Source organism: Podarcis muralis, chromosome 7, assembly GCF_964188315.1.
Source record: "Podarcis muralis chromosome 7, rPodMur119.hap1.1, whole genome shotgun sequence".
NCBI classification, from domain to species: Eukaryota; Metazoa; Chordata; class Lepidosauria; order Squamata; family Lacertidae; genus Podarcis; species Podarcis muralis.
In genome coordinates, this window is record NC_135661.1 from 26,471,342 (window position 1) to 26,495,240 (window position 23,899).

The 23,899-nt window shown below is 46.4% G+C and overlaps 1 protein-coding gene across 3 annotated transcripts in view; it reads left to right on the top strand.

Moving 5' to 3' along the window:
- Positions 1-14,340, top strand: part of KAZN (kazrin, periplakin interacting protein) — a 217,010-nt gene extending 202,670 nt beyond the window's left edge. For 2 of the 3 annotated variants that reach the window (XM_028740582.2, XM_028740581.2), the window contains exons 7-8: positions 2,107-2,157; positions 3,350-14,340. In XM_028740582.2, coding sequence (XP_028596415.2) covers positions 2,107-2,157; positions 3,350-3,517 — 219 coding nt within the window. In that variant the 3' untranslated portion in view covers positions 3,518-14,340. The remainder of the gene's footprint in view (positions 1-2,106; positions 2,158-3,349) is intronic. The other variant, XM_077931416.1, reaches the window with a different exon arrangement.
- The last annotated feature ends 9,559 nt before the right edge of the window (positions 14,341-23,899 follow it).

Here is a 23,899-nt window from a genome sequence, read left to right on the forward strand (position 1 = left end):
GAAATATTGAAGTATATCCCTTTCCCATAAGATAAATGCTCCCGTTCAGGGCTCCAGTCTCCTTGGAACAAGAGTTACGAGTTATGTGGGTCAGGGTTGAGGGAGAGCATATCTAACATTTTATTTTGCTGTGCTCAAGTTTGGGGGCTGGCTGTTGGGGAGGGAGGTCATTACAGCATTTCCCCCCCCCTTTCTTTTTTTAATTGGTTTTCACCTATTACTTTACAATACAGATGTACCAAAGCCAACACCATTTCCTCCCCATCCCCCCATACATTTACATTTCTATTCCTCAATCCATCATATTATTCTTTTCTCCTTCCTCCCACTTCCCTCCGCCCCCACTCGATTTCCTCCACATTATACAATTTACAATAATCTTTGCATTCTACAACCTTCTCAAGTCATCTATATATTCTTATTATCTTTTCTTACAAATTTTTCTTCCATCCAGTACTTCCATTCCAGTACTTCACATTAGCATATCTTTTTTGAGCAATATTTTGCCATATATTCATCAAAACGTTTCCACTTCTTTTTTAATTTTTGATTCGAATAAGAAATCAGTAGAATTACAACATTTATTGACCTGTTGATCAGACTGCCAAGTAGTTATCAAGGGGGAAATGATGAACCCACCATCTAATGAAAAATTGCTATTAAGGATCTGGAATATAGTTTATATGACTGCCTTTGTTGCCCTCCCCTGAGCCCATTGATGGGTCTTCCCCTATGGATCTCCTGCCTGGCATCTAGTTGTGCCCTGACACTGAATCTCATTTGTGCTTTTGTTTTCCATTTGACCGCATTCCAGCTTTCAGGGACCAGAGGTACACAGAGGTGGTTGGTCCCCTTTGGGACTGGGACAGGGAGACTCACACTAGGTGCCAGAGCCAAAGACAGACAGAGCCAGCTAATTCTAGAACTTCCTATTAGCTCTGGCTGGCTGTGTGTGTTTTAACGGAATGACAATATTTTGACATGAACCATCTGCTTACTACCATCTGCCCCACTAGACTTTCTTACCCTTCCCGAATGAGTTCTCAGAGGAATTTAGATCTCCAGGAACCACCTGGAGATGCCAAGGTGATGGTAGTGGTGTCTGGCGCCCCTTGGGACTGGTGGGGCAGGAAACCCAACAGCAGGTGGAGCCAATAAGAGGCTGAGCCAGCTATTTCTAGTTTGGTCCCCATCTTCTACAAAGCAACATTGAGAGTAAAGAGGAGGTGGCAGACGTGCGCCGTTGCCCCACTAGATTGGTCTTGCATAAGAAAACAGGCAAGTGAGGGCTGGCTAGAGATGGACTGAAGTTAGTGGGGCAGTGCCTCATTTTCCCATTCTCCATGAAGGTACAGAGTAACCCGATCTGACCCCAGGGAAGAAGCCTGTGTTGAAAGGATTGTGGATTGTGGAACTCCCTTGAGAGCCAACCACTGCCATCCCATCATCATTTTTATTCCTCAGCCAGCCAGTGGGCTTTTCACAGCAAAGCGCAACGTATCTCGAATGTCAAGGCGGGAGCCGGTCAGCACTGACAAGGTGTCAGTGAAGTTAACTCCTTATTCAAAGAAACAAAAGCAGCTGAGTACTAGTGAGCACAGCAACTCTTCCCAGTAGGTCTTGCCTCAATGAGGCAGTTGCAAGGACTGGAGGACCCCACCCTCCCACAACTCCCTAAGTTTCCTGCCCAAGTCACCTTGTCTGTCTCTGCTCCACCCTCTTCATACCTCTGTGGGTTCTGGGCAACCAGCAGGGAGGGGAGCTGGTCACAGCAGGAGGGGGAGACCCCCTGGCTTCTTCAGCAGCCTTCTTCATCTCTGTCTCTTGTCTCCTCTCCTCTCCAGCCTCTGCTTCTGCTTCTGATTCTAAACTGTTCTCTGCCACAGCCTCTTCCTGCTCACTAAACCCTGTTCCCTGCTCAGTAAACTCTGTTCCGACACCACTTTTTCCCAGTCTGCTACCTCTTCTCCACCAGTCCTCTGCATCCAGCCAGTCCATTGGGGGAAGGTGCCAGGCAGGCTTCAGCAATGGGCATTGAGCACGCCCAGGCTCCAGGCTATATTGTTCTGCTCTGTGCGAAGCTGACATTTCTCTTTCTCCTGGCAGGGAGATAGTCCTGGACCAGTACAGAAAAACTTGCACAACCCAATTGTCCAGGTAAGTACCGGGTCATCCTGCGTGGCCAGGCGTGTTAAACCTATTGAAAGGGACTTTTCCAGGATGTGCTGTAAGGGTGGGAGGAGATCCAAGGGCATTAAACTCAGAGCAGTTGGGTTGTTAGGGGCTTAAGCCACCCAAGTCAGTCCTACTCAGAGTAGACCTTCTGAAATTAATGAGGAAATGTCCATTAATTAAGCTGTGTCCATTGATTTCATCGGGTCTACTGTAATGTTGGATACAACCCACATTGTTTACAGGGAACCCAGGTGCATTAGTCTTCTTAATTTGTAGAGGGTCCGATCCATAAACAATATACTGAACAGTGTATCTGCTACTGTCAACCTCAAGTGTCAGGGGTAGTAGAGAAAATCAGTTCTCGTCTCACTTAGAGTCAAACTTGCATAATTTGTAGTTCCTGAAACAATGTATGGACCAAAGCAAGGCCATCCTTAGAAATTCATATTTCTTGGCAGTTGTTCAGCCAAGTAGTGATGAGTACATAAATGCATTCGCCAGGGTCAAATGTGCATGAAAATGCATATAGTGCTGAAAATAGCATTTTTTAAAGGATTTTTTTATTGCAACAATGTGTGTGCATTAGGCAAATGTGTATATCAGGAGAAATTCTCATTAAACTTGCGATGAATTTTCATTAGGATACTTTGGGGGGGGTGGGATTCACTAAGCAACTTAGAAATGTGGAGAAGCAAATGTAAGAGTGGGAAAATAAGAAACCCAAATAAACAGAGTTGCCCATCTCTGACTGGCCCCACTTCAGAAGCGCACGCCCATTTTTTTGCTCATCACCTGTCTGATACAACAGCCATCTTCAAACATCTGAAGGGCTGCCACATGAAGGATGACACAAGCTTGTTTTCTGCTGCCCCGGAGGGGTACGACCCAAACCAATAGATTCCAATTACAAGAAAGGCGATTCCAGCTAAACATTAGGAAGACCTTTCCGACAGTTGGAGCTGTTCGACAGTTAAACGATCTCTTTCAGGAGATGGTAGCCTCTCCTTCACTGGAAGTTTTCCAGCAGAGGTTGGATGGTCCTCTGCCAGAGATTCTTTACCAAGGATTCTGGCATTGCGGGGGGGTTGGACTAGATGACCCTTGGCTGTCCCTTTCAGCGCTACGATTCTGTGACGCTTTCCATGAAAAAACCTGCCGTCTCCTTCCTCCTCAGTCTCTAGAGGACCTCGAAGACCAAAAACGGAAAAAGAAGAAAGAGAAAATGGGCTTCGGATCCATCTCCCGCGTCTTTGCCAGAGGGAAGCAACGGAAATCGCTCGACCCCGGGCTCTTCGATGGTACCGCCCCCGATTACTATATCGAGGAGGACGCCGACTGGTGACGGCCTGCCTCTCCCGCTCCCGCTTCTGGTGTGCGTGCGTGTGTGGGAGTGTCTGTGTGCGCAAGCAAAACAAAAAAAAAGCCTCTAACCGAACCCAGCGGATCGTGAGCCCGTGGCCTCTAATGTAACCCGCTGTACATAAACCCCCAGCGATCCCCTGTGTGAACCCCCTGCCCCGCCCCCCATTAACTGTTGTCTATGGAGCGATGCCAGTCGTGTTGTGTGACCTTCCCTGGTTCTGTTCTGGGGTGTGCTTTCTTTTTTATTTGTTTCGTTTCTCCCCCCCCCCCCCGCCTCCTCCGACCCTGCTTTCCCCGCATTTCTTTTTTACTCTTCTTTTTCCTCTTCGTCCCCCCCTCCCCCTTTTTTTTACGAAACTTGAAAAACTTGAAGGACTGCTGTGTATCTGTAAATAACAACGACGACGAGGAATATTGTGCACTGTGTGCTTGTAAATGTCTCCTGTCCCCCAAAAAGCTGTTCTCTCCCCCCTCCCCCCTTTTTTATTGCATCCCACCCTGAGATGACGTCTGCGTCTCGTGTGTTTTTGCCAAGATGGCTGCCGAAAGGGAGAAATGGTGTGTCCTGTTCTCGTGGGGCGGACGCACTATCTCATGGCGAGCCAGCAGTTCAGAAGTGTGTTTGCAGCAGGGATGGGCAACAGCCTTGTCTTATGGGCAAGAGATCCAGCCACCAAGTCAAGCTTGTTGGGCTAGACTGGAGAGCAAGACCACTCTGTTGCATGAAAGCTTTTCCCCCAAAATCCAAACGGCAGGTGTGGGGCCTCCAGTCTGGATTGAGACCTTGGTGTGGAATAGCTTTTTGCTCTCCTTGCAGTCCTGCTCCAATGCAAGTAGGAGATGCCAGACACTGATTTGGATTGGGTCCACAGCAAGCAGGTGGGGTGAATTGAATCCAAAACCCCGCCCACCAGGGTTCTGGTCCAGCCTGCAGACACCACCTCCCATTCTTGTAATGGTTGGATATGTGGATGGTGTCCCCTCTGCTTTGATCACTTTTGAGACCTGCTACTGAATTTAAGCCAAGGGTTGTATCCCTACTCAGAGAAGACCTGTTGAGATTAAGGGACCTAACAGAGTCATGTCCATTAATTTCCATGGTCTGCTTTGAGTAGGTGTTATACTGAATACCATCCCTAAGGTAAATGGAATTTCTGTGCTGCCATATGGAGTTCCCTAAGACTGGAGAAGTTGGCCATCCCTGCTCTTGCACAATCATATCGCCAGAGAAATCTCACCGTGAGGCGAAGAGTCCCTGTCGGCAATAGGTTGCCTCCTCTTATAAATATGTCCCTCCTGAGGTGGTGAAACCAGGGCTGTACCTATAGGAAGAGAGGCTGTGAGGACCAGCCCCACTTTCAGAATACTGGAGGACGCGTCCCAGTGCTATTTTTCTAGAGAAAGAGGTGCCAGAGCTCACCATGAAATTCTCCAATGGCGCAATGGGGCCCACCTGAGAGGTGCTGGAGCTGAGCTCCAGTGAGCTCCGGCTGAAAACAAGACCTTGCCACTTCCTAAATGTGCAGTGTTAGTTTTAAAAATGTACGTTTCTAGTCCTTTTAGTTGTGAAGATATCAGGGAAACCAGTAAGAGAAGGTGCTATCCAGTCACTCACTGCAAACATTGCTGCCTTCCAGTGAAAGCAAAGAGATGATAAAGGTAAAGGGACCGGGATCCCTGACCCCATTAGGTCCAGTCATGGCCAACTCTGGGATTGCGGCGCTCATCTCGCTTTATTGGCCGAGGGAGCCGGCGTACAGCTTCTGGGTCATGTGGCGAGCATGACTAAGCCGCTTCTGGCGAACCAGAGCAGCGCACGGAAATGCCGTTTACCTTCCCACCAGAGCAGTACCTATTTATCTACTTGCACTTTGACGTGCTTTCGAACTGCTAGGTTGGCAGGAGCAGGGACCGAGCAACGGGAGCTCACCCCGTCGCGGGGATTTCAGCCAACAAATCTTAAGTGGAGAGGGGGAAAGAGAGAAAGTGAGTTAAGGCTGCCATCTTCCTGGGAATATTTCCTGTTCAACTCAGTGGGGCTTACTTCTAAGTAGAACTATGCTGTATCTCTTTGTTTTCTAAAATGGACTGTGATTAAATAGCAGGTATCCCCAACCTGTGGCCCTCCAGATGTTTGGGGAATACAACTCCCATGATCCCTAGCTAACAGGACCAGTGGTCAGGGATGATGGGAATTGTAGTCCTAAACATCTGGAGGGCCAAAGGTTGGGGATGCCTGACATAGACATATCTGTAGGATTGAGGGAGAAAATCAGTCTCATTCACATTTAAAGATGGACTTCTCTAATTCACAATTCCTGAAACAGTCAGGAACCTAAGCCCAGCCGCTTTGCAAAATTCACACTTGTCTGAATTTTGCAATGTGGCTCTCTGGCCAAATAATGTATACAAAAATGCACTAACCAAGGTAAAATGTGCATTGAAAGGCTTAGGTTGATGACGATAGCATACAAAAATGCTTTCTATTAGGGGAAATGGCTTGTAAACATGGGTACATTAGGCACAATTGAATTAAAAATGCATATATTATTTAAAAAATCACAAACTGATATAGAAATATAGAGGACTGAATTTAAGATTGGAAAAATTAGAAACTGAAATTAGAAACCCTAATTAGCAGAATATGTAGGCATTTCTGGCTGTTCTGGACTCATTCCACGCATCTGCTTAGGTCCACCACTACTACTACAAAATGCTTGGGTGAAAGCTCTGGGTTATATCTAGCTAAGTTCTCCTCAGAGTTGACCCATTTAAATTCATGGCCTTAGGCTGGCAATGTTCATTAATTTCAGTGGGTCTACTCTAAAGCGGACATAGCTGGATACCACACACCTTTTTATCTGCAACTGAAAACCACCACACAGAGGTGCAATTGTAGGAGGAAGTAACAAGCGAAATGGTTATAAAGACGGACAGCATCACTGTGAGCTTTTTCTGCGAGCGATTGTGCAAAGATACCCTCTGGACCTTTCTTTTCTTTTGCATGTGACAGACATGATCCTTCAGCCCACAGTGGGCTTCTGAGCCAGACTTGTGGCAAACGAAACATTTATGCTGCAGTTCATAAGTGACCATATTCTTACTTGTGGTCAGAGTGCAAAGGGGAGTGGGCTTTGGGTGCAAAGGCACCCCCAATTCCAAAAATAAAAGACCCCAAACCCCAGTAAGATGACCTCTTCCAGGCCAGAATACCTGGAAATCATATGGATGTAAAGTGCTCGCTCTCGCTTATCTTCCTAATTTTTCTGTTTTGTTTTTTAATGCATACTCATCTGGAATAATTCCTTAACCCTCTTTTTTCTCCCTATATTGTTTTAGTTTTTAATTTATTTGCACAATACAGAAGATGTATTCTAACTAAATTATTACATAAATATTGGAATTTATATTTTTCCACGTTGGGTGGGGGTTTTGGACGGGTGCTGTTTCTACTTCCCTGCTCTCTGGGAGTTGAATTTGCAGAGCTGAAGTATGATGGATTTGATGCCAAGAGAACAAATGTTAGTTTTCCCCATTTCCCTTCTCCCTGCCTCCATCCACCCCCCTCCTCTCCCTGACTCTCTGCCAGAACACCCAACCAAAATGCCAAATGTGCATTTCTGTCAGTTCAGGTCACTTTCTGGTTAACTCACATCAGCTGCTGCTGCTGCTCAGAGCGGCACAGTGATGCGATATTATTACTTATTTCCCTAGATAGTTTTTCATGGATTGTGAGTGACTGAAGTTCAGGCCTTGCAAGAACATCCAAAGCTGCTTTGAACTCTGTCTCAACCCCTCGCTTGACATTGTCATTTGTCCCCATCCCGCAGGCAAGATCAGGGATTTCACACACTGATGTTCTGAATGTGCATTCAGATCAGAAATGAGTGAACCATAATTCAGCCACAAAATGGCCAACGTCTTCCTTGGATTTGAAATGTCAAGGAGACTTCAGCAAGAAAAGGCAAGTGAAAAAAGTTGCTTCTGTAGGACCAAGGTATGGAAGCAAGCAATGGCCCATTGTCTAAGGTGATATTTTATGTCAACAAAAACCTATCACTGCTTCACACAGTTGAAAACACTGGCTTGGCCCATTGACACAACTACTGGGAATGTAGTTTTGGTTTCTTCTTTCCATCCACCAGCTCAGTTTCCACCAACAAGAGGAAACCCAAGCAAGGTGAAGAAGCCTAGGCCCAGGGATCTGGAGCTGCCTTGGTCCTGAGACAAGGCCAGCACCCTGAACAAGGGCAGAGATGCTGTACAGAGTTCTGTAGCTGGCATTCAGGACCACGGATAGCAACCCTGCAGCTGAGCCAGGAAGATCATGTTGTCTCAGCACTGGCCTGAAGCAACTGCCAGGGCTTTGTAGTCTGAACTGAAAAGTTATGGGGAAAGCCCAACCCTTGGAGTGCTGCTGATGGCCAGTTAAAGTACTAGTGCTGTTCAAGACAGCTGCTGGCTTCTCAGCAGTGGGGTTTGGCATTTCGAGTACTCCTTTAGGGGAAGTCGCCTGGGTATTCTTGAGCCTCCAAGGAATCTGACCACTACTGATTAGAGTCCTGTGGGAAAAGTACCTCCTTGGGTTTCAGGGGCTGGTGTGTGGACTGCGTTGCCAGCAGATATACCCAGGAAGGATTAGGGATCCACCTCCTCCTCAGAGTTACTATTGCTTGATGACTTTACATCCAAGGGCTGCTGGTCCAGAAACCATGGCACTTCTGAACTTGATCGTATTTCCTTGGTCAATAGATCATTAGCCCTTCCAGATCCTCTGGCAGAATTGGGAGAACTCTGGACCAAATTTTGTAATCCTGCAGTTGAGACAGAAGGAACCATTTGTCTCATTTTCCTAGGGGGAACGGGCAGTAAATGCAGTTCAAAGTAAGCAAGTGTCAGGTTGGGGCGAAAAACCCTAAATTTAACATATCCACTCATAGGGTCTGAACTGGTAGTGACTGACCAGGAACGAGACCTTGGAGTCTTAGTGGACAGCCAGATGAAGGTATTGACCCAGTGTGCGGCAGCTGCGAAAAAGTGAATTCCATGCGAGGGGTCATTAGGAAAGGAATCGAAAACAAAACTGTCCATATCATGATGCCTTTAGATAAATCTATGGTGAAGCCACACTTGAAATACTCTGTGCACCTCACCTCAAAACGAATATTTTACAGCTGGAAAGCTTTCACAAAAGGGCAAACAAAACAGATCAAGGGTTATAACATTTGGGGGTGTGGTTTAGTTTAAGGAAAGGATGACCATGAAGTGACAGGATAGAAGTGTGCATGATACAGGGAAAGTGGATAGAGAAAGTTTTTCCCCGCTGTCTTATAATACTGGAACTTTTGGGCATCCAGGGAAGCCAAGTGCTGGAATATTCAGGGCAGCCAAAGAAAGCACTTCTTCAGATGGCTCATAGATAAACTATGGAACTCACTACCACCAGAGGCAATGATGGTCAACAATTTGGATGGCTTTTTAAAAAAAGGATTAGACAAATTCATGGAGGGTCAGCTTCTTCGTAGCTTCCAGCCATAGTGGCTCTGCTCCCAACTCCCAGAAGCAGTGTGTCTTTGAATGCCCATTGCTGAGAACCACAGGCTCTTATACTCAACTCCTGCTTGCTGGTCATTCCACAACCAGCTGATTGTCCATTGGCAATAGCACAGAACCGGACTTTCTTGACAACAGCAGTTACTTTCTGGGTTGCTCCCTCTTTGCATAAAGCACAAAGCAGAGATTGTGAAGATCTTCAGGTGCCTCTTTAAAGCATGTGTCATTACTCAGGTTTCCCAGGACTCTCTCTCTTACATTTTGGGGGCTGCATCTTATGCGAGTCCAGGTCAGATTGCATGCATTGAAATTAATGGGCATGGCTAACTTAGGTCCATTCATTTCATTGGGTTTACTCCTAGTAAAACCTAGTTTGATATAGCCCTTGATTTTTGTTCAGGGCTCAGTTTTATTTATGATACACAGTTGTGTTTTTATCCCAGTTTTTATGTAATTTTGTTGAATTTTTGCATTTTTATCATTGAACTCTTATTTTTGCAAACTGCTTAGGGATTATTATTTTTTTACTGTGCTGAGCAGTATATATTTTTTAAATTAATAATGAAAACAAACCATGGTTTTTGTTCTTAGCTTGCCAACAACAAACAAACCATAGTGAAACTTCTGAACTGGGCTTGCACCTAGCGCTAATAACTATTGGTTATTAAGCCATGGTTTAGTGTTAAATGAGAAGCAGAGTTTGTTTGGTGTGTGTTTTCCCCTGGCGTTTTTTCAAGGGCACCCAAGTTCCTTCACCTTATTTACTTCTACAGTACCAACAGTATGGTGGAGGGGCTATAGCTCAGTGATACGGCATCTGCTTTGCAAACTGAAAGTCCCCAGTTCAGTCCTTGGCATCTGCAGGTGGGGCTAAGAGACACCCATGGCTGAAATCCTGGAGAGCCACTTCCAGTCAGTATAAAGAGTACTAATAAATATGGCCTAGTGGTATAAGAAAGCTTCCAACATTCCTGTGTGCATTGATAAATCACTGCCCAAAAAGTGGTGCAGATGTGATCGCGTACATGATTGCATAAGGTGTTTTGTGCAGTGTTTTAGTGATGGGCACATGTGCTCTGGCATATTGCTTGAACACCACACAAATAGAACCAGATACCCCTACACAAATAGAACCAGATACCCCTATACAAACAATTGTATCAGATTTGCTTTTTGGCAGAGATTTGTCAGTCCAAAGGTGTGTACATTTACATCATTGAAACCACACACGCACAGGCCTCAACACCCACACAAAAGATCTCGACACAAGCACGAGAATGCAATTATCACTTTTTTGCAGGGTTTATCAAAGCATCAGGTGCAAATTTGCAATGCGGAGGATAGGATTCAAACAAACTGACAGCTAAACATGCCTAGCACTGTGGAATATTTAGAAATAAGAAACAGGGTTCCAAACATACACGTTCCGTGTCAGTAACAAGATGAGAAAACTAACTGCCCTGCTTTTTGGCCTCTGCAGCAGCTGCTGCACTGTTGGTGCTAAACAACCATTTCTTTGCAGGCATAAAAACAGGAATGGAGAAGGTGTAAAGGAAGATCTGCGGACCCTGAAATAGCAGTAGCTCATCAGCATGGTGCCCATTTAAGGGTGCAAGTGAGCTGCAGGGTAGAGAACTGGATCTGCCTGGCAGGCAGGACCCTTAACTCCCTCATTTCTCAATGGCCTAATGGCCTGACAATGGTGCCAAAAGCCCAAGCAGACAACCAGCTGATTGGCAGAGTTTGCAAAGAGCCACACACCAACAGATGGTCGCTTGCAGAGTACAACGCCCAAGGCTTTTGCAAGTGCATCCAAACCCTCTTTGGCCTAGACACTCCTTCACCATCAAATTTGGGGCATGTGGGCTTGGCCAAACATCACTTTGTGGGCCAAATGAGTCCCAACAGGCCTGATTAGCCCTGTAGGCTGAAGGTACCCCACCATGGGCTTAAGGTCTCCATTAGGCCCTCTGTTCCAAATTTCTCGGGATCTCTGTTGCTCCCTCCTACATGAGCTGGGACACAAGCAAAGGGCTCTTCAACAGAGGGGGGCAGATTGTGGCCTACACCTAAGAGCTGGCAAATATGGTAGGGAGCTAAGGGGTGAAACTACTGTTGGGGGCCAATACAAAATATTGATTCAAAATTCCTATTAATATTTATTTTTAGAAACTTGCTGGCCAGGGATGTTGAAATCCACACAGGAACAGCTGAGCCTGGAATCTTTCAATTTAGACTCTGCCTCCCCTTGGGGTGAAGTATTTGAAAGTCCCCTGGACTGTGGTGTCCTCCTGGGCTACAGAGTGTCTTCACCCACCTAGGCAGTTCATTGGTCCCCCTTGACCTGGTAGGGCTACAGAAGCTTCCAAGCCAAGCTTTGAATTTGCCTGGGCAGTAAAAAAAAAAAAAAAAAAGGTAAAGGACCCCTGGCAGTTAAGTCCAGTCACAGACGACTGGGGTTGCGGCTCTCATCTCGCTTTACAGGCCGAGGGAGCTGGTGTTTGTGCGCAGACAGTTTTTCCGGGTCATGTGGCCAGCATGACTAAGCCGCTTCTGGCAAACCAGAGCAGCGCACTGAAACACCATTTACCTTCCCGCCAAAGCGGTACCTATTTATCTACTTGCACTTTGCCTGGGCAGTAGCCAATGTCAAATATCATAGTAAGACCTCTTTTTAACATAGATCTCCTCCATGACCTCCACCTATTTAGGAGTAACAGACAGCCCCCCTCTACTCTCAGTTCAGAATTTATTGATCCAACCAAGCTTTTTTTAATTAAAAACAACTCTTCTTTAAAAATTAAGAGGTTTGGGGTCCCCCCCCCAAAAAAAAAGCCACATTACACACCAGATGATATCAGGAGGACAACAGAGCTTGATCCCGTCCCTCTCTGAGCTGCCCCCCAAACCCATCCACAGGCTCCTGGGCCATGCCTCACTGCCTAGCAAACATAGGACCCAGGAAACATCCCACAAGGCCTTCATTCAGCCTTCACTGCCTGGACACCAGAATAGCAACACCCCTGGAGCATGTAGATTTCCAGCAAACAATGTCCTTTGGATTGCATCCCCCAGACTCCCTTCCACCCAGGGTGCTATAGTGAGGACACTCAGTCATGTGACTGCCTTGGGTGCAACTCTCAGGGCATGAAAACTTAAGCACGTTGTGGCTCCTTATTGATCTGTGCATGCCGAGAAGCTTGGTTCGTTTTCTCCTCTGGAGAAAAATGGCTCCGGGGACATGGCGCTCAATTCAGGGCACTCAATTCATAGCACGAGAGCAGTTTGCTTATGGACTTGGGGTGACATCTCGCCATCTCCTTGCCCCCTGAAGCTCAGCACCGCCACGGGCATGCGCTCCACACACACACACACACACACACCATACAAGGAGCACATCTCTGGCAATAACGTTTCCCCTAGTTACACAGTGAAGTTGCTTTAGCCAAGCTTGGGAGTGACTCTCGGGAGGAGACACATTTGCCTTGAAAATGTCATGTGAGAATCCAAGTTCTAACAGGGGCGCTGCAGCCCTGTGGTCTTTCATCCCCTGGTTTAGAAGATGGAGACATTCCTGATACCAAGTCAAATGCTGTCAGCAGAGGGGAGTCTGTTTTAAGGACAATTAATACATGAGGAGATCCTGCACTGGGCTTAAGTATTTTTATCTGATTCGTTCAGGAGTCCCGTCCCCCCAAAGGAGCTGTGTACAGTGTAGTTCTGGCCTGTGACCGTTACTGCAGACATAGGTACCTCTGTTCCCTTATCCTTGTCCAAGTTTCTAGACCTTATGGTTATGGAAATAATCTCTGTGCAACAACGGCTGATAGAATCTCAGAAGGGTTGGAGCCAAGGAGATGTTCTAGGCCCCTATGCTCCTCCCATTTGAGCTGAATAAAATGGCGCAAGGCAAGTAAAGAAGATATGCAAACAAGCTTCGGTTTGTCATTTTTATGTCTCCTTGGTGCCAGCACATACACAGGAACTCTGGAGCCTGTTAACTGCCTCAGACCCATTTTTGTTGACATAAAAAAAGCCTCCGCTTCTCTCTGTCCCAGAACACAGTGATTTCTAACTCCCCTCTGCACCAGCAAGACCTTGCAGATGTTACAAATGGGCCATTGCTTCCTTCAATCGAGCATTTCTGCAACCAAGTCATCTTTTTTTTGACAGTGTCATCAACCTAATTTTTTTCTAAATCCGGGGGGAGGGGGGAGGGATAGTGGCAGGGGTAGATGCCTTTTGCCAGGCTCTTAGTAGGAATTACACCTCAGGCAAAAAAATAATAAAAAAAAGCTTTGGGAGGTGCTTTCAAAAGCCACCCCATCTTTTCCCTGTTCCCAAGACTTTGCTTTTCCAGTTAATAGGCAGCTAACCCAACCCATCATGTGGCAAACTTAACAAATGCCGTTTGCCACTCTTGATAGTGGAAGGCAATGGATTTTACGGTGCTGGGCTGGCTTTTGAGAATCCCATCTTTTTGGAATGGGGGCACCTTGTCTTAAGATTGCAAGGAGGGCTGCATGAAGGTTCTGCTACCTGGGGAAAGCGGAAATGGACCCTGACAACCAATGTTGGTATGAGCAAGGGGTATCTTACAGCTCAACTAGACATTATGTTAATGGCAACATGCATGTCCTTTGTTATGTAAAAGTGCAGTTGCAGGGAAGCCATGGGGGTGAGCAGGGGAGTTTAACCCTTTCTCTCTTCCCCACCACAATCTTGACAAAAATTGCCTCTCCAAAGCTGCTGTTTATATTTCAGAAGGAAGTTTCCATTAGCCTCAAGTAAACAAGAGGCAGAACATTTCTCCGTGGGGCACTTTTTTGCAATATGCTACACATTCCTTCCCTCCCCACCCCCATCCCTTCCCCCACCTTCCCTTTTAATCAGAGTTAAAAAATCCAAACGGCAAAACTTCTGGAATATATTTAGACACTTCTTCTTCTTTTTCCATTTCAGCTTTCTTGTTTTCTCTCTTTAAAACAAAAAACTCCCCCCCCTTTTTCGGTTTTGTTTTGTAAATTAGGAAATAATTATTTTAAAAGCAAAACTAAGAAGGTGATTTATTTAAAAGAGAACTACTACCATAAAATAGCTTCTGAACTATGGGTAACATTAGATTTAACTTTTCTTTTCTTCCCTCCCCCAACATGTGTGGGGAGAAACAATTCCTTGAAGGCATGGATGCAGATATGAAAATATTAAAAAAAAAATACACAACAACTAAATAAAGCTTATTTTAAAGTACGTTTTGTTATATGTGACATGATTGTTTGCTACTCTTTGGATATCAGAGCCAAGACTGATGGAAGAGCTGAGAAGAGGAAAGAAGAGGGTTTCATTTCTGTGGATATTTTTGCTGCGCAAAGTGTGTGGGGCAATCAAATTATTATTATTATTATTATTATTATTATTATTATTATTATTATTATTACCACCACCACTCTTCACCCTAAGGTCCCAAGATGGGTTACAGCAATATAAATATGTAAGATTAAAATCAGTGAAAATATTTCCCAATCAGAGGAATAGTGTGGGCTCCAAAAAGATGGATCTCTGGTGTCAAAGAGGTGGCAACTTCAGCGCACAATGGAAGCTATACAATTTGGGCACCAGATGCACCAGTGCAAGGGGGGAATTCTATGGCTTAGGGGCTGACACAGAAAAGGCCCTGTTATGGGCCGCTCCACCGAAGCTTCTGAGGGCAGCGGACCTGCGAAGTGGGCTCCCTCTGTCAACCTTAGCACCCAATAAGACCTTAGTTTAGATGGCCACCATGAAGCCATTGCTAATGCCAACATGATGGAGAGATAGCCGCCTGCTCATCCAGCAGCAAAATGGGAGGCTTAATAGCTGCAGAAGCTGCCATCTCCATTGCAACAGAAAATATTCCCACAGAAGCCCTAACATCTCCCTGCTTCCCACCAACCTTGAGGTTGCTCACTGACCACACTTCCAAACTGGCCGTATGTGGCATGTCCTAAACCAGGGGTGGGGAACATCTGGTGCCCTCCAGATGTGACTGGACTGTCACTCCCTGACCATTGGGCCAAGCTGGCTCCCAGGTCTGATGGGAACTCGAGTCCAGCAAAACCTGGAGGGCCACAGATCCTCCTTCTCTGTCTTAGAGGAAACAAAGACTGAGAATGTTTGTTGGCCATCAACTCATTGGTCCACCATTACCGCCTTTGAATGCCAGTTGCAGGGGATCGTGTCCCTGCCCAGATCCTGCTTGCAGGTTTCCCATTGGGGCATCTGGTTGGCCACTATGAGAACGGGAAGCTGGACTAGGTGGGCCTTGGCCTGATCCAGTAGGCTCTTCTTATGTCTTTCGATGACATTCTAAAGCATCCTAGAATGAGGCAGAAAATCACAAGCCTCTTTTACTGTGGCACAGTAGGGGCGGGGCAGGGCAGGGGTTGGTTAGGAAGAAACATATGAGAAACTGGAGAGCAGCTTTCAGCCCAGCACGAGATTAAACCCAGGACTGGTCCGCATGCACAGACAGTGTCACGTGATCTACCACTGAGCTAAGGCTACTCCTTGGAGAGAATAATAATAAACCCAGATTCCATTAATCCAAAGCAGAAATTTGAAAACTAGGTTTCGTAGCTAAGATGAGGGTTGTCCTCATTCTAGCAGGAGATATAATGGGGCCTTTCTACGGATGGAGAACCAGGCTGCAGAACGACAGCCATGCTCTTGAGATGCACAAGCTCTTTTAAGACAGTTGGGCAGGTGCACTGTATTGAAGAGGCATCTTCCAAACCAGAATTTGTCAGATGAGCATTGTGTAAGCCCTTAAGCCAGTGGTTTTTAGCCGGTGTGCCGTGGCACCTGGGGTGCCTTGAATGATGGTCAGGGGTGCTGCGGGCAACACTGGCCTCTGTCCCTCTTTCCTTCCCTCCCTCTTCTGATGCCCTCTCGCATCTCTGCCTCCAAAAGACTTAGGTGGCTGTTTGTTGCAGCAGCCCAGGCTATAAGCCTTGCAGCTAAATGGTGCCTCTGGGAAGCACCTTTCTTTGGGGCAGGGTGGGGGGCAGCTCAGAGACCAGGGACGGCAGCAGGAGCAGCCCAGAGGACTCCCATGGAGAGGGGAGGAGGCTGAGGGAACACTCCACAGGGGAGAGTGTTCAAAAAAGAGTGAGAGGCTGCCAGCTCTGCAGGCCAGGGGTGACATAACTGGGCTCCTGAGCCCCACAGGGAACTGGTTGAAAACCTCTGCATTAAGCAGACAAGTGCTGCTTTGCTTGTGCTACAGAGCAGTGCATCCAGTTGCTTCTGCAGCTCCAGGAAACTTACGTTTTTTATTACATTTTGATCCCACCTTTCCTCAAAAGAGCTCAAGGCCTTGTCTGTGGTTCTCCCTTCCCCATTTTCCTCCTCTATGGCTGCCATATGTCAGGATTTTCCCAGACATGTCCAGGATTCCAATGATGAACTTAGCATCTGGGGGAATTTTGGGAAATCAGCAAAATGTCCACTTTTCTGAAACTTTCCCCCAAAAAGCTCACTTTTCCAAAAGTTGTGTCCGGATTTTTACTTCTTGAAATATGGTAAGCCTACCTCCTCATAACAACTCTGTGAGGTACATTTGGCTTCAGCACAGCAACGGACACAACATCGCCAAGTCAATTTTATGTCTGTGTTGGAAGAATTTGAACCCGGGCCTTCCTGGTCCAGTACTCTAACCACTGCACCTTGCTGCCTCCCCATTCCATTTTTTGGGTGTGTGGTGAGGGCACCCCCTTCTGTTGACGCTTTTTTGCAATGGCTGATCCTCTGCCTGATGGAACGATGCCTGTGGGGATTTTAGAAGTATCCTTCTTTCCTCAGGTGCAAACGTATGTAGATTTAATCAATCAACCAGCAAAGACTCATAATTTAATCAACTATGTTTCCTCCAATAGAGTGGCGGCCCTAAGGTTAGGCATGTAAGAAGGTATCAGCGGGATCTAATGCCATCTAGTGTCCAAAGGCAGGAAATGCAACTCAGAATCACCGCATTAAAAACCCCTTCTAGTTCCTGCTCTAGTCTAGACCATTTCATGAACAGACTGACTCAGGATACGGCGCAAGCCAAAGGCAACATGAAAGAGAAGGAAGGGAAAACACCGGCACAGAACAATACAGGCAACGAGAACTGAACTCGACTCCAACAAAAATGTATCCATGTAACAGGGAAAAGTGCACAGAAATCATGGCCTTAGCATGAAAATGCAGAAAAACCTGCCCAAATGGGTTGCATGTTAAGGAAGTAACACCCAGATTAGAGTTGAGACTCCTGCCTTTTACGCTAACGCCCGTTGTTAACAACCCTCCAACACAGGCTGAGGGAACACACACAGGTCAGGGCTACGCTGCAACATTCAGGGCCGGCCCAAAACATTTTGTCACCTGAGATGAACCACAAAGCGGTGCTGCCTCCCCAACCAAGGAAGAAGCGGGGAGTGGAGATCTCTATCAGACACAAGGGGTGGAATCAAATCAACCCTATCCAATAGTTGATGTGGGAATCAAAGGCTGGCATCAGCGGGGGCATACCTTACAACATTTCTCTGATGAAAACAGGGACGTCCTCAGGAAAAGCAGGACATTCTGGGATCAAATCAGAAACTGGGACAGGTTCTGCAAATGCTGGACTGTCCTTGGAAAATAGGGACACTTGGAGGGTCCAATTTAGGCCTCCAAACAGCACACTGCAGATATCACTGTCGCCATAGCAGCAGGAGCCCCAAGCCCCTGGCCATATCAGTATGTCAAGTCCCCGGTCCAGAGTCAATCCATGTGTCCAAAGGGAAGCACAGTCCCACAGGGATCCGGGAGCATCCAAGCTGAAGTCCATCAACAGGGGCAGTTGAGCAAACACAGCCCCTCAGCTCTGCTTCCCTTGTGTACTTGGCCTGCTGATTGCAGCATCTGGGCTTGATGAGGCAGGTGACCTTCATCTGTTCCAAACCTACTCCAGCTGAGGACTCACACCCCTCCTCCCAGAACTAGCGAGCCCCACCTGGCCAGCTAGGGAGCTGGGCTGTGGGACTTTGCCTGCCTCAGCCTCCTAAAGCATCCCTTCCCCTGCTCTCTACACCTCAAATCCTGCCCTGCTCATGGAGACAGGGGCGCCTGTGACATAACTGGGTGATGGGTCCTGGTGCCTTCGTTCCTGTGCCTTGACCCTTCGCCATCCTGTGAGTACTTCCTCCCCCATCCCCTGCTTGCTCCAGTGTGTCCCTGTCCCGGCTACATCCTTCTTTCCTGTTGCCCTGCCAATTCATGACAGCAGGCGATGCATTCCTCAGAAGCCAGATCAGCCGCCCTTGTGCGTCTTGCCACCTAACATGGTCACCTCACCTTGGCTCATGGGTGGGCCGGCCCTGGCAACATTTTGGGTGGCATTTAACTAAGTTTCACTCAGAGTAGACCCCAGTGTACTCAACGGATCTAGTCATATCCATGAATTGCAATAGATCTACTCATGCGTAGAACATACCTGGTTGCAGAGGATCGCTTGTTGTCAGGCCTGTTGCCTGTCCACAAACTTCCTTTGCTGAAATGACTTTTCAAGAGCAAGAGGAAAAGGTATGCTTGCTCTCTGATTACTGTGTCTACCATTAAAAAGTTATAGGGACCCCTGACCATTAGGTCCAGTCGTGGCCGACTCTGGGGTTGCGGCGCTCATCTCGCTTTATTTTCCGAGGGAGCCGGCGTACAGCTTCCGGGTCATGTGGCCAGCATGACTAGGCCACTTCTGGTGAACCAGAGCAGCGCACAGAAACGCCGTTTACCTTGCTGCTGGAGTGGTACCTATTTATCTACTTGCACTTTGTGTTTTTGAACTGCTAGGTGGGCAGGAGCAGGGACCGAGCAACGGGAGCTCACCCCGTTGCGGGGATTTGAACCGCTGACCTTCTGATCAGCAAGTCCTAAGCTCTGTGGTTAAACCCACAGCCGCCACCATTACCATCTATTAAAAATAGCGAATGCACAGGAAGATGCCCTATATGGCAGTCAGGCCATCTAATTCAGTAATGTCTGCCCTGGCTGGCAGAAGTTCTCTGAGGTTTGCAGACAAGGGACATTTCCTGTCCAAACTGGAGATGCCAGGGATCCTTCTCAATGCAAGGGGGATTCTCTACCCCTCGAGTGTGACCCTGTCCTTCTCAAGAGTGCAGTTCTGGCAAACAGCCCTGCCTCTTCTCCTGTTCTAGAGAGATAAATATAGTTTCTCTTTATTCTCCTGCTCTACTCCCACTCAGGGGGTTATATCACATCCTCCAGTGAGGTTTATGTGGACAATAATTTTCACAGCGAGGAAAATGGGAGAGCTTCGGTGCTTTGTGCGAGAAAGATCTTGCCCATCTCAACCTGAAATCAGTGCCAGCTTTTAGGCAACCTTTCCCCTCGCCAGAAAGTGGAAAAAAACAAAGTGATGGGCAGAGACTGAAAAAATATTCTTTGTTGTTTCTTCCCCCAGCACCCTGATCTCCAATTCTCCATCAGTTAGTTAAGGGTGAAAATGCACTTTAAAAATGGTATCAAGGGGAGAGAACGTTTCAGTGTAAATATAATGGGTGGGATGTGAGGATGCAGCAAAGCTGGCTGACAACATGATGGCCCAACGATGCTGTTTGTTAGTTTTGTGTCATGGGACATGGTCAGGATAATTTTCTGTGTAGGTTCAAACAACAGTGGGACCATGCAAGATGAGGAGTGGCTGCCTATGTCACCTCCAGATTTGAAACACTTACGTGTGGCTGCCTTCATCCTAAACAAATATCTGGAAGCCCTGGGTGTAGAGTTGTAGCTACAGGGGGGCTACCCAAGTGAAGGCTCCAGCCATTGAGTCGTTCAGCCTGTGTGTGTGTACACAAATGGGCATGGGTGGTGCCAAACTGGGTCTTTGACCAGGATGAAATAAAGCCTAGTTTTGCCCCTGCCTGGGTGAAGGAATGAGGTCGTGCAAGTTGAAGCTGAATGGAGAGAAGATGGGGTTGGCACAGGGTCTCCGAGCTGAGCCAGACAATGCTCACATTCCACGTTTGATTTCAAGAGAAAACTGAAGAGCAATTGATCACTGCTATATCCCTCCGTATTGCTGTGTCTTTTAATGCTTTGGCGGCATCCAGATTCTTTGCTAGCAGCTCCAACTGGAATAACTTGTCATTTGCTGTAACCCTGAACATTGCTGCAATCTGAATTTTGATGCAGTTCATATCCATGCAGGCAGGCCAGCCTGCTCCGTCATACTCTTGTGTGGCAAGAAGTTCAGGGAAGTTTTTAATGTGTGACATCTTAGTGTAATTTTGGTCTTTGTGGAAGCCACACAGAATGGCTGGGGAAACCCAGCCAGATGGGCGGGGTACAAATAAATTATTATTATTATTATTATTATTATTATTATTATTATTATTATTATTATATTAATATTATTATTGTTGCAAGGTAATTGTTGGTTCCTGCACAGAGGCACTTCCAGGGACAGCTGCCCCAAGTTTTCATATCCTTGTGTCCACTAATCTGTTAATGTAGGCTGGATGTTTTTAATGTATTGGGGGGCAGGTTATAACTCACGTTGTGTTGCCCTGGCAAGCAAAAGTGACTGATAAATTAAATAAATAATGAACAAAATTAACTTATTATTTTTATTATGAACCTCAGTTGGCCTACTAGTAGAAGCAGGGAACCTTTGACCTCTAAGTAGTCACACCAGTAGTTACTGGTAGCTCAGAGCTCTAGAATCGATTGCCAAGTCCTGTACAGCAGACCCAGAAGCTCAGCCCTCCTGAACAAGCCCCTTACACCTGAGTTCAAGCCAAACATTATGTTGGTATTTTAGTATTTCTTTGGTTAAAGAATAAAAAGAGAATTCCTTGGATGCCTAGATTCACATTTGGGTCAAGTACCCTTTGGTCAGAGATCCCCAGTAGAAATTTAGAATCACAAAATTTGCAATGAAGTAAAACATGGAAATATAGGCTTTAAAACATCCCCTTCTAAGTTTCCTCCAAAGTTTCCCACTTTCCCTAGCATAGAAAGAGGCCACACATTTGGTAAGTGGAAAATGGTTTACTTACAAACTCTTCAAAGGTCCGGTTCATGTGCTGTTCCATACAGCAGCAAGAAAAGACAGGCGGTACAGCTTAGTTTCAAAAAGTGGTAAATGTTTCTATGTTATTTGTACAGTGGTACCTTGGGTTACATACGCTTCAGGTTACAGACTCCGCTAACCCAGAAATATTACGTCAGGTTAAGAACTTTGCTTCAGGATGAGAACAGAAATTGTGCTCCAGCAGCGCAGCGGCAGCAGGAGGCCCCATTAGCTAAAGTGGTGCTTCAGGTTAAGAACAGTTTCAGGGTAAGAATGTATTACGTAATTAGAGTTAAGCATGTTGGTTATATGGGCTGATTTATCCCACAGATTCGGTATGGATAATGCTTGGTTTAGCTAGAGCTGAAGTATTAAGGGTGGACATGTCTATCAATTTCTGTTTCTTGTTTTTTCAATCTCACATTCAGTTCTCCACATGTCCACTTCAGTTTGCAATTTAGAAACAAAGCGGGGGAAGGCCTCGTGAGATTTCATCTGTAGCTTAATGTGAATTTCCTCTGATACAGTACGATCACATTTTACATTCAGGAAATGGAGTATATAAGCAAAAACGCATATAACCTTCCAAGCAAGGCGAAGAGCTCTCCGCCTGCTTACCGGACTCTGGGGTGCTCTTGCCGGGGGTCCGAGAGGCTCTCACAAGCTTTTGCACGGCTGTCCAAGATCTTACGAATGCGAGAGCCTCTAGAGTCCTGTAAGCAAGGCGGTGAGCTCTTCACCTTGCAATCCATTAATTTGTGGGATTCCCACCGGCCAGCTTTCAACCATGCAAGGTTGAAATTGCGCAAGTGAATCACATGTAAGCTGTGACTGTATTGTATGCACAAATGTTTGTATGCATGTTTGCCTATTACACTTTCTCCCCCCCCCCCCCAAAAAAAGACAGTGCTCCCTAACATATTGCAATTTTTGGTACGCTCTTCGCTATTAGATACATTTTCATGCACCCCAGCATATGCTGTTTTTGGATACAGTACTTGGCCAGAGAAGTGCATTGCAAAAAAATAAAAATTAAAAGTGCAAACTGAGCCACATTTCTCCCCATCCCTAGTTCCAACTAAAAGAAAAACTCCTGTTTTGAGTTTCATCTGCCGCCCTCCACCCCCAACTGCGAGGATAGTCGCAGCATATCCATCATCCCCTTGCCAGCCTCTCCGGCTTCCAAATTGGATGTCAGCCTTCCGTTCTAAAAGTCCCCCATGATAAGTCCTGCCTGGCCTGTCACCATCTCTTAATTGGTATAATTAGCATGATGGATGGGAAGGTAATTGTCTGGTCAACAAGGAATCCCAGTCTGGGGATCCGTCTGGGTGCATTGGCAGAGTTGCCTTTTTCTGTGTTTGGAATATGAATTTTCCTTCTCCTAGTCGCTCCTTCCTTACCTCCACTTGGCCCCTGACCTGCAACAAATCTCAGGGAGTCGCAGTATGCTCTTGACCCATGCTGGGCCTAAGCTAAGGAGCTTGATGCGAAAATGCCCGATTTAGATGACTCTGCACCAGAAGGCTGGGGCTGGTAATTGTTGCAATGAGGGCACTCTGGAGGGCCAAGGTTAGTGAAGGCTCTCCTGAACCAACAGTCTGTGTTAGTTGTTGTTCTTTCTATGATTGAACTGAGCAGCTCCCCCCTAAAAAATCTAAAGAGTTCTGTGTTGTCCCCAAACCTGCAGACTCTGGGTCAAATCTAAGGTTGTGTTTTGCATAGTGGGTTATACTAATTCTCTGTAAGTGCTGGTCCGCAGGCACTGTGATTATTAAAGCGATTTATTTGGGTGATGAAAGCATTTAATTTGTCTTGTGTGGGGTTTTTTAAGCAAATGGCCCTTGGGAGCAGTTTTGAGTGCTGTTATGCTGACATCTTGTGGCCTGTGTCTCTATTGCTAGAGACACTCGCAATACCATTGCTGGGCAGTGATATATGTGCATACGTAAACAAGCCAAGATGCAGAAGCTTCACACCTTACCCGCACACTAACATACGTTCGGTCAGGTCAAGTGCTTAGAATGAGGAAGCAGGGAATTTTGAAGTTGCGGTAAATGGAAATTGCACCACGCTGTGGGCGGGGACAGGGGAAGAGATCTGGAAATAGAAAATGAACTAGTGAAGAATCCCCCTGTGTGTTTTGGTTCCACTTCCCAAGTAGATCCCAGGTAATCTGGGAGTCCAAAACCTTGGGAAGAAATCTGATCGAGGAGAGTTTTGATAGCATCTGCATGTATGAGTTGATCCCACAAAGTGACCTTGCCTGGGAGCATCTAGTAACATTTCTCATACCCTCCAGCGTTTCTCCAATGAAAATAGGGGTGTCCTATTCAATAATAATAATACTTAATAATATGCCGCACATCTGACCGGGTTGCCCCAGCAACTTTGGGTGGTTTCCAACATATATGAAAACATAACAAAATATTAAACTTTTTTTAAAAACAAAAAACCTTCCCTATACAAGGCTGTCTTCAGGTGTCTTCTAAAGGCTGTATAGTTACTTATCCCCTTGGCTTGGGGGTCGCATAACTCCATACCCACCAACATTTCTCCAATGAAAATAGGGACGTCCGTAGACTTGCTAGCAAAACTCCATGGACAAATTCTCTACACTGGCTTTCCCCCACAGTTGACCATTGGCCATTCTGGCTGGAACTCGTGGAATCCAGTATCTTGAGGGTGCCACATTGGGAAAGACTAGTTCAAATATCA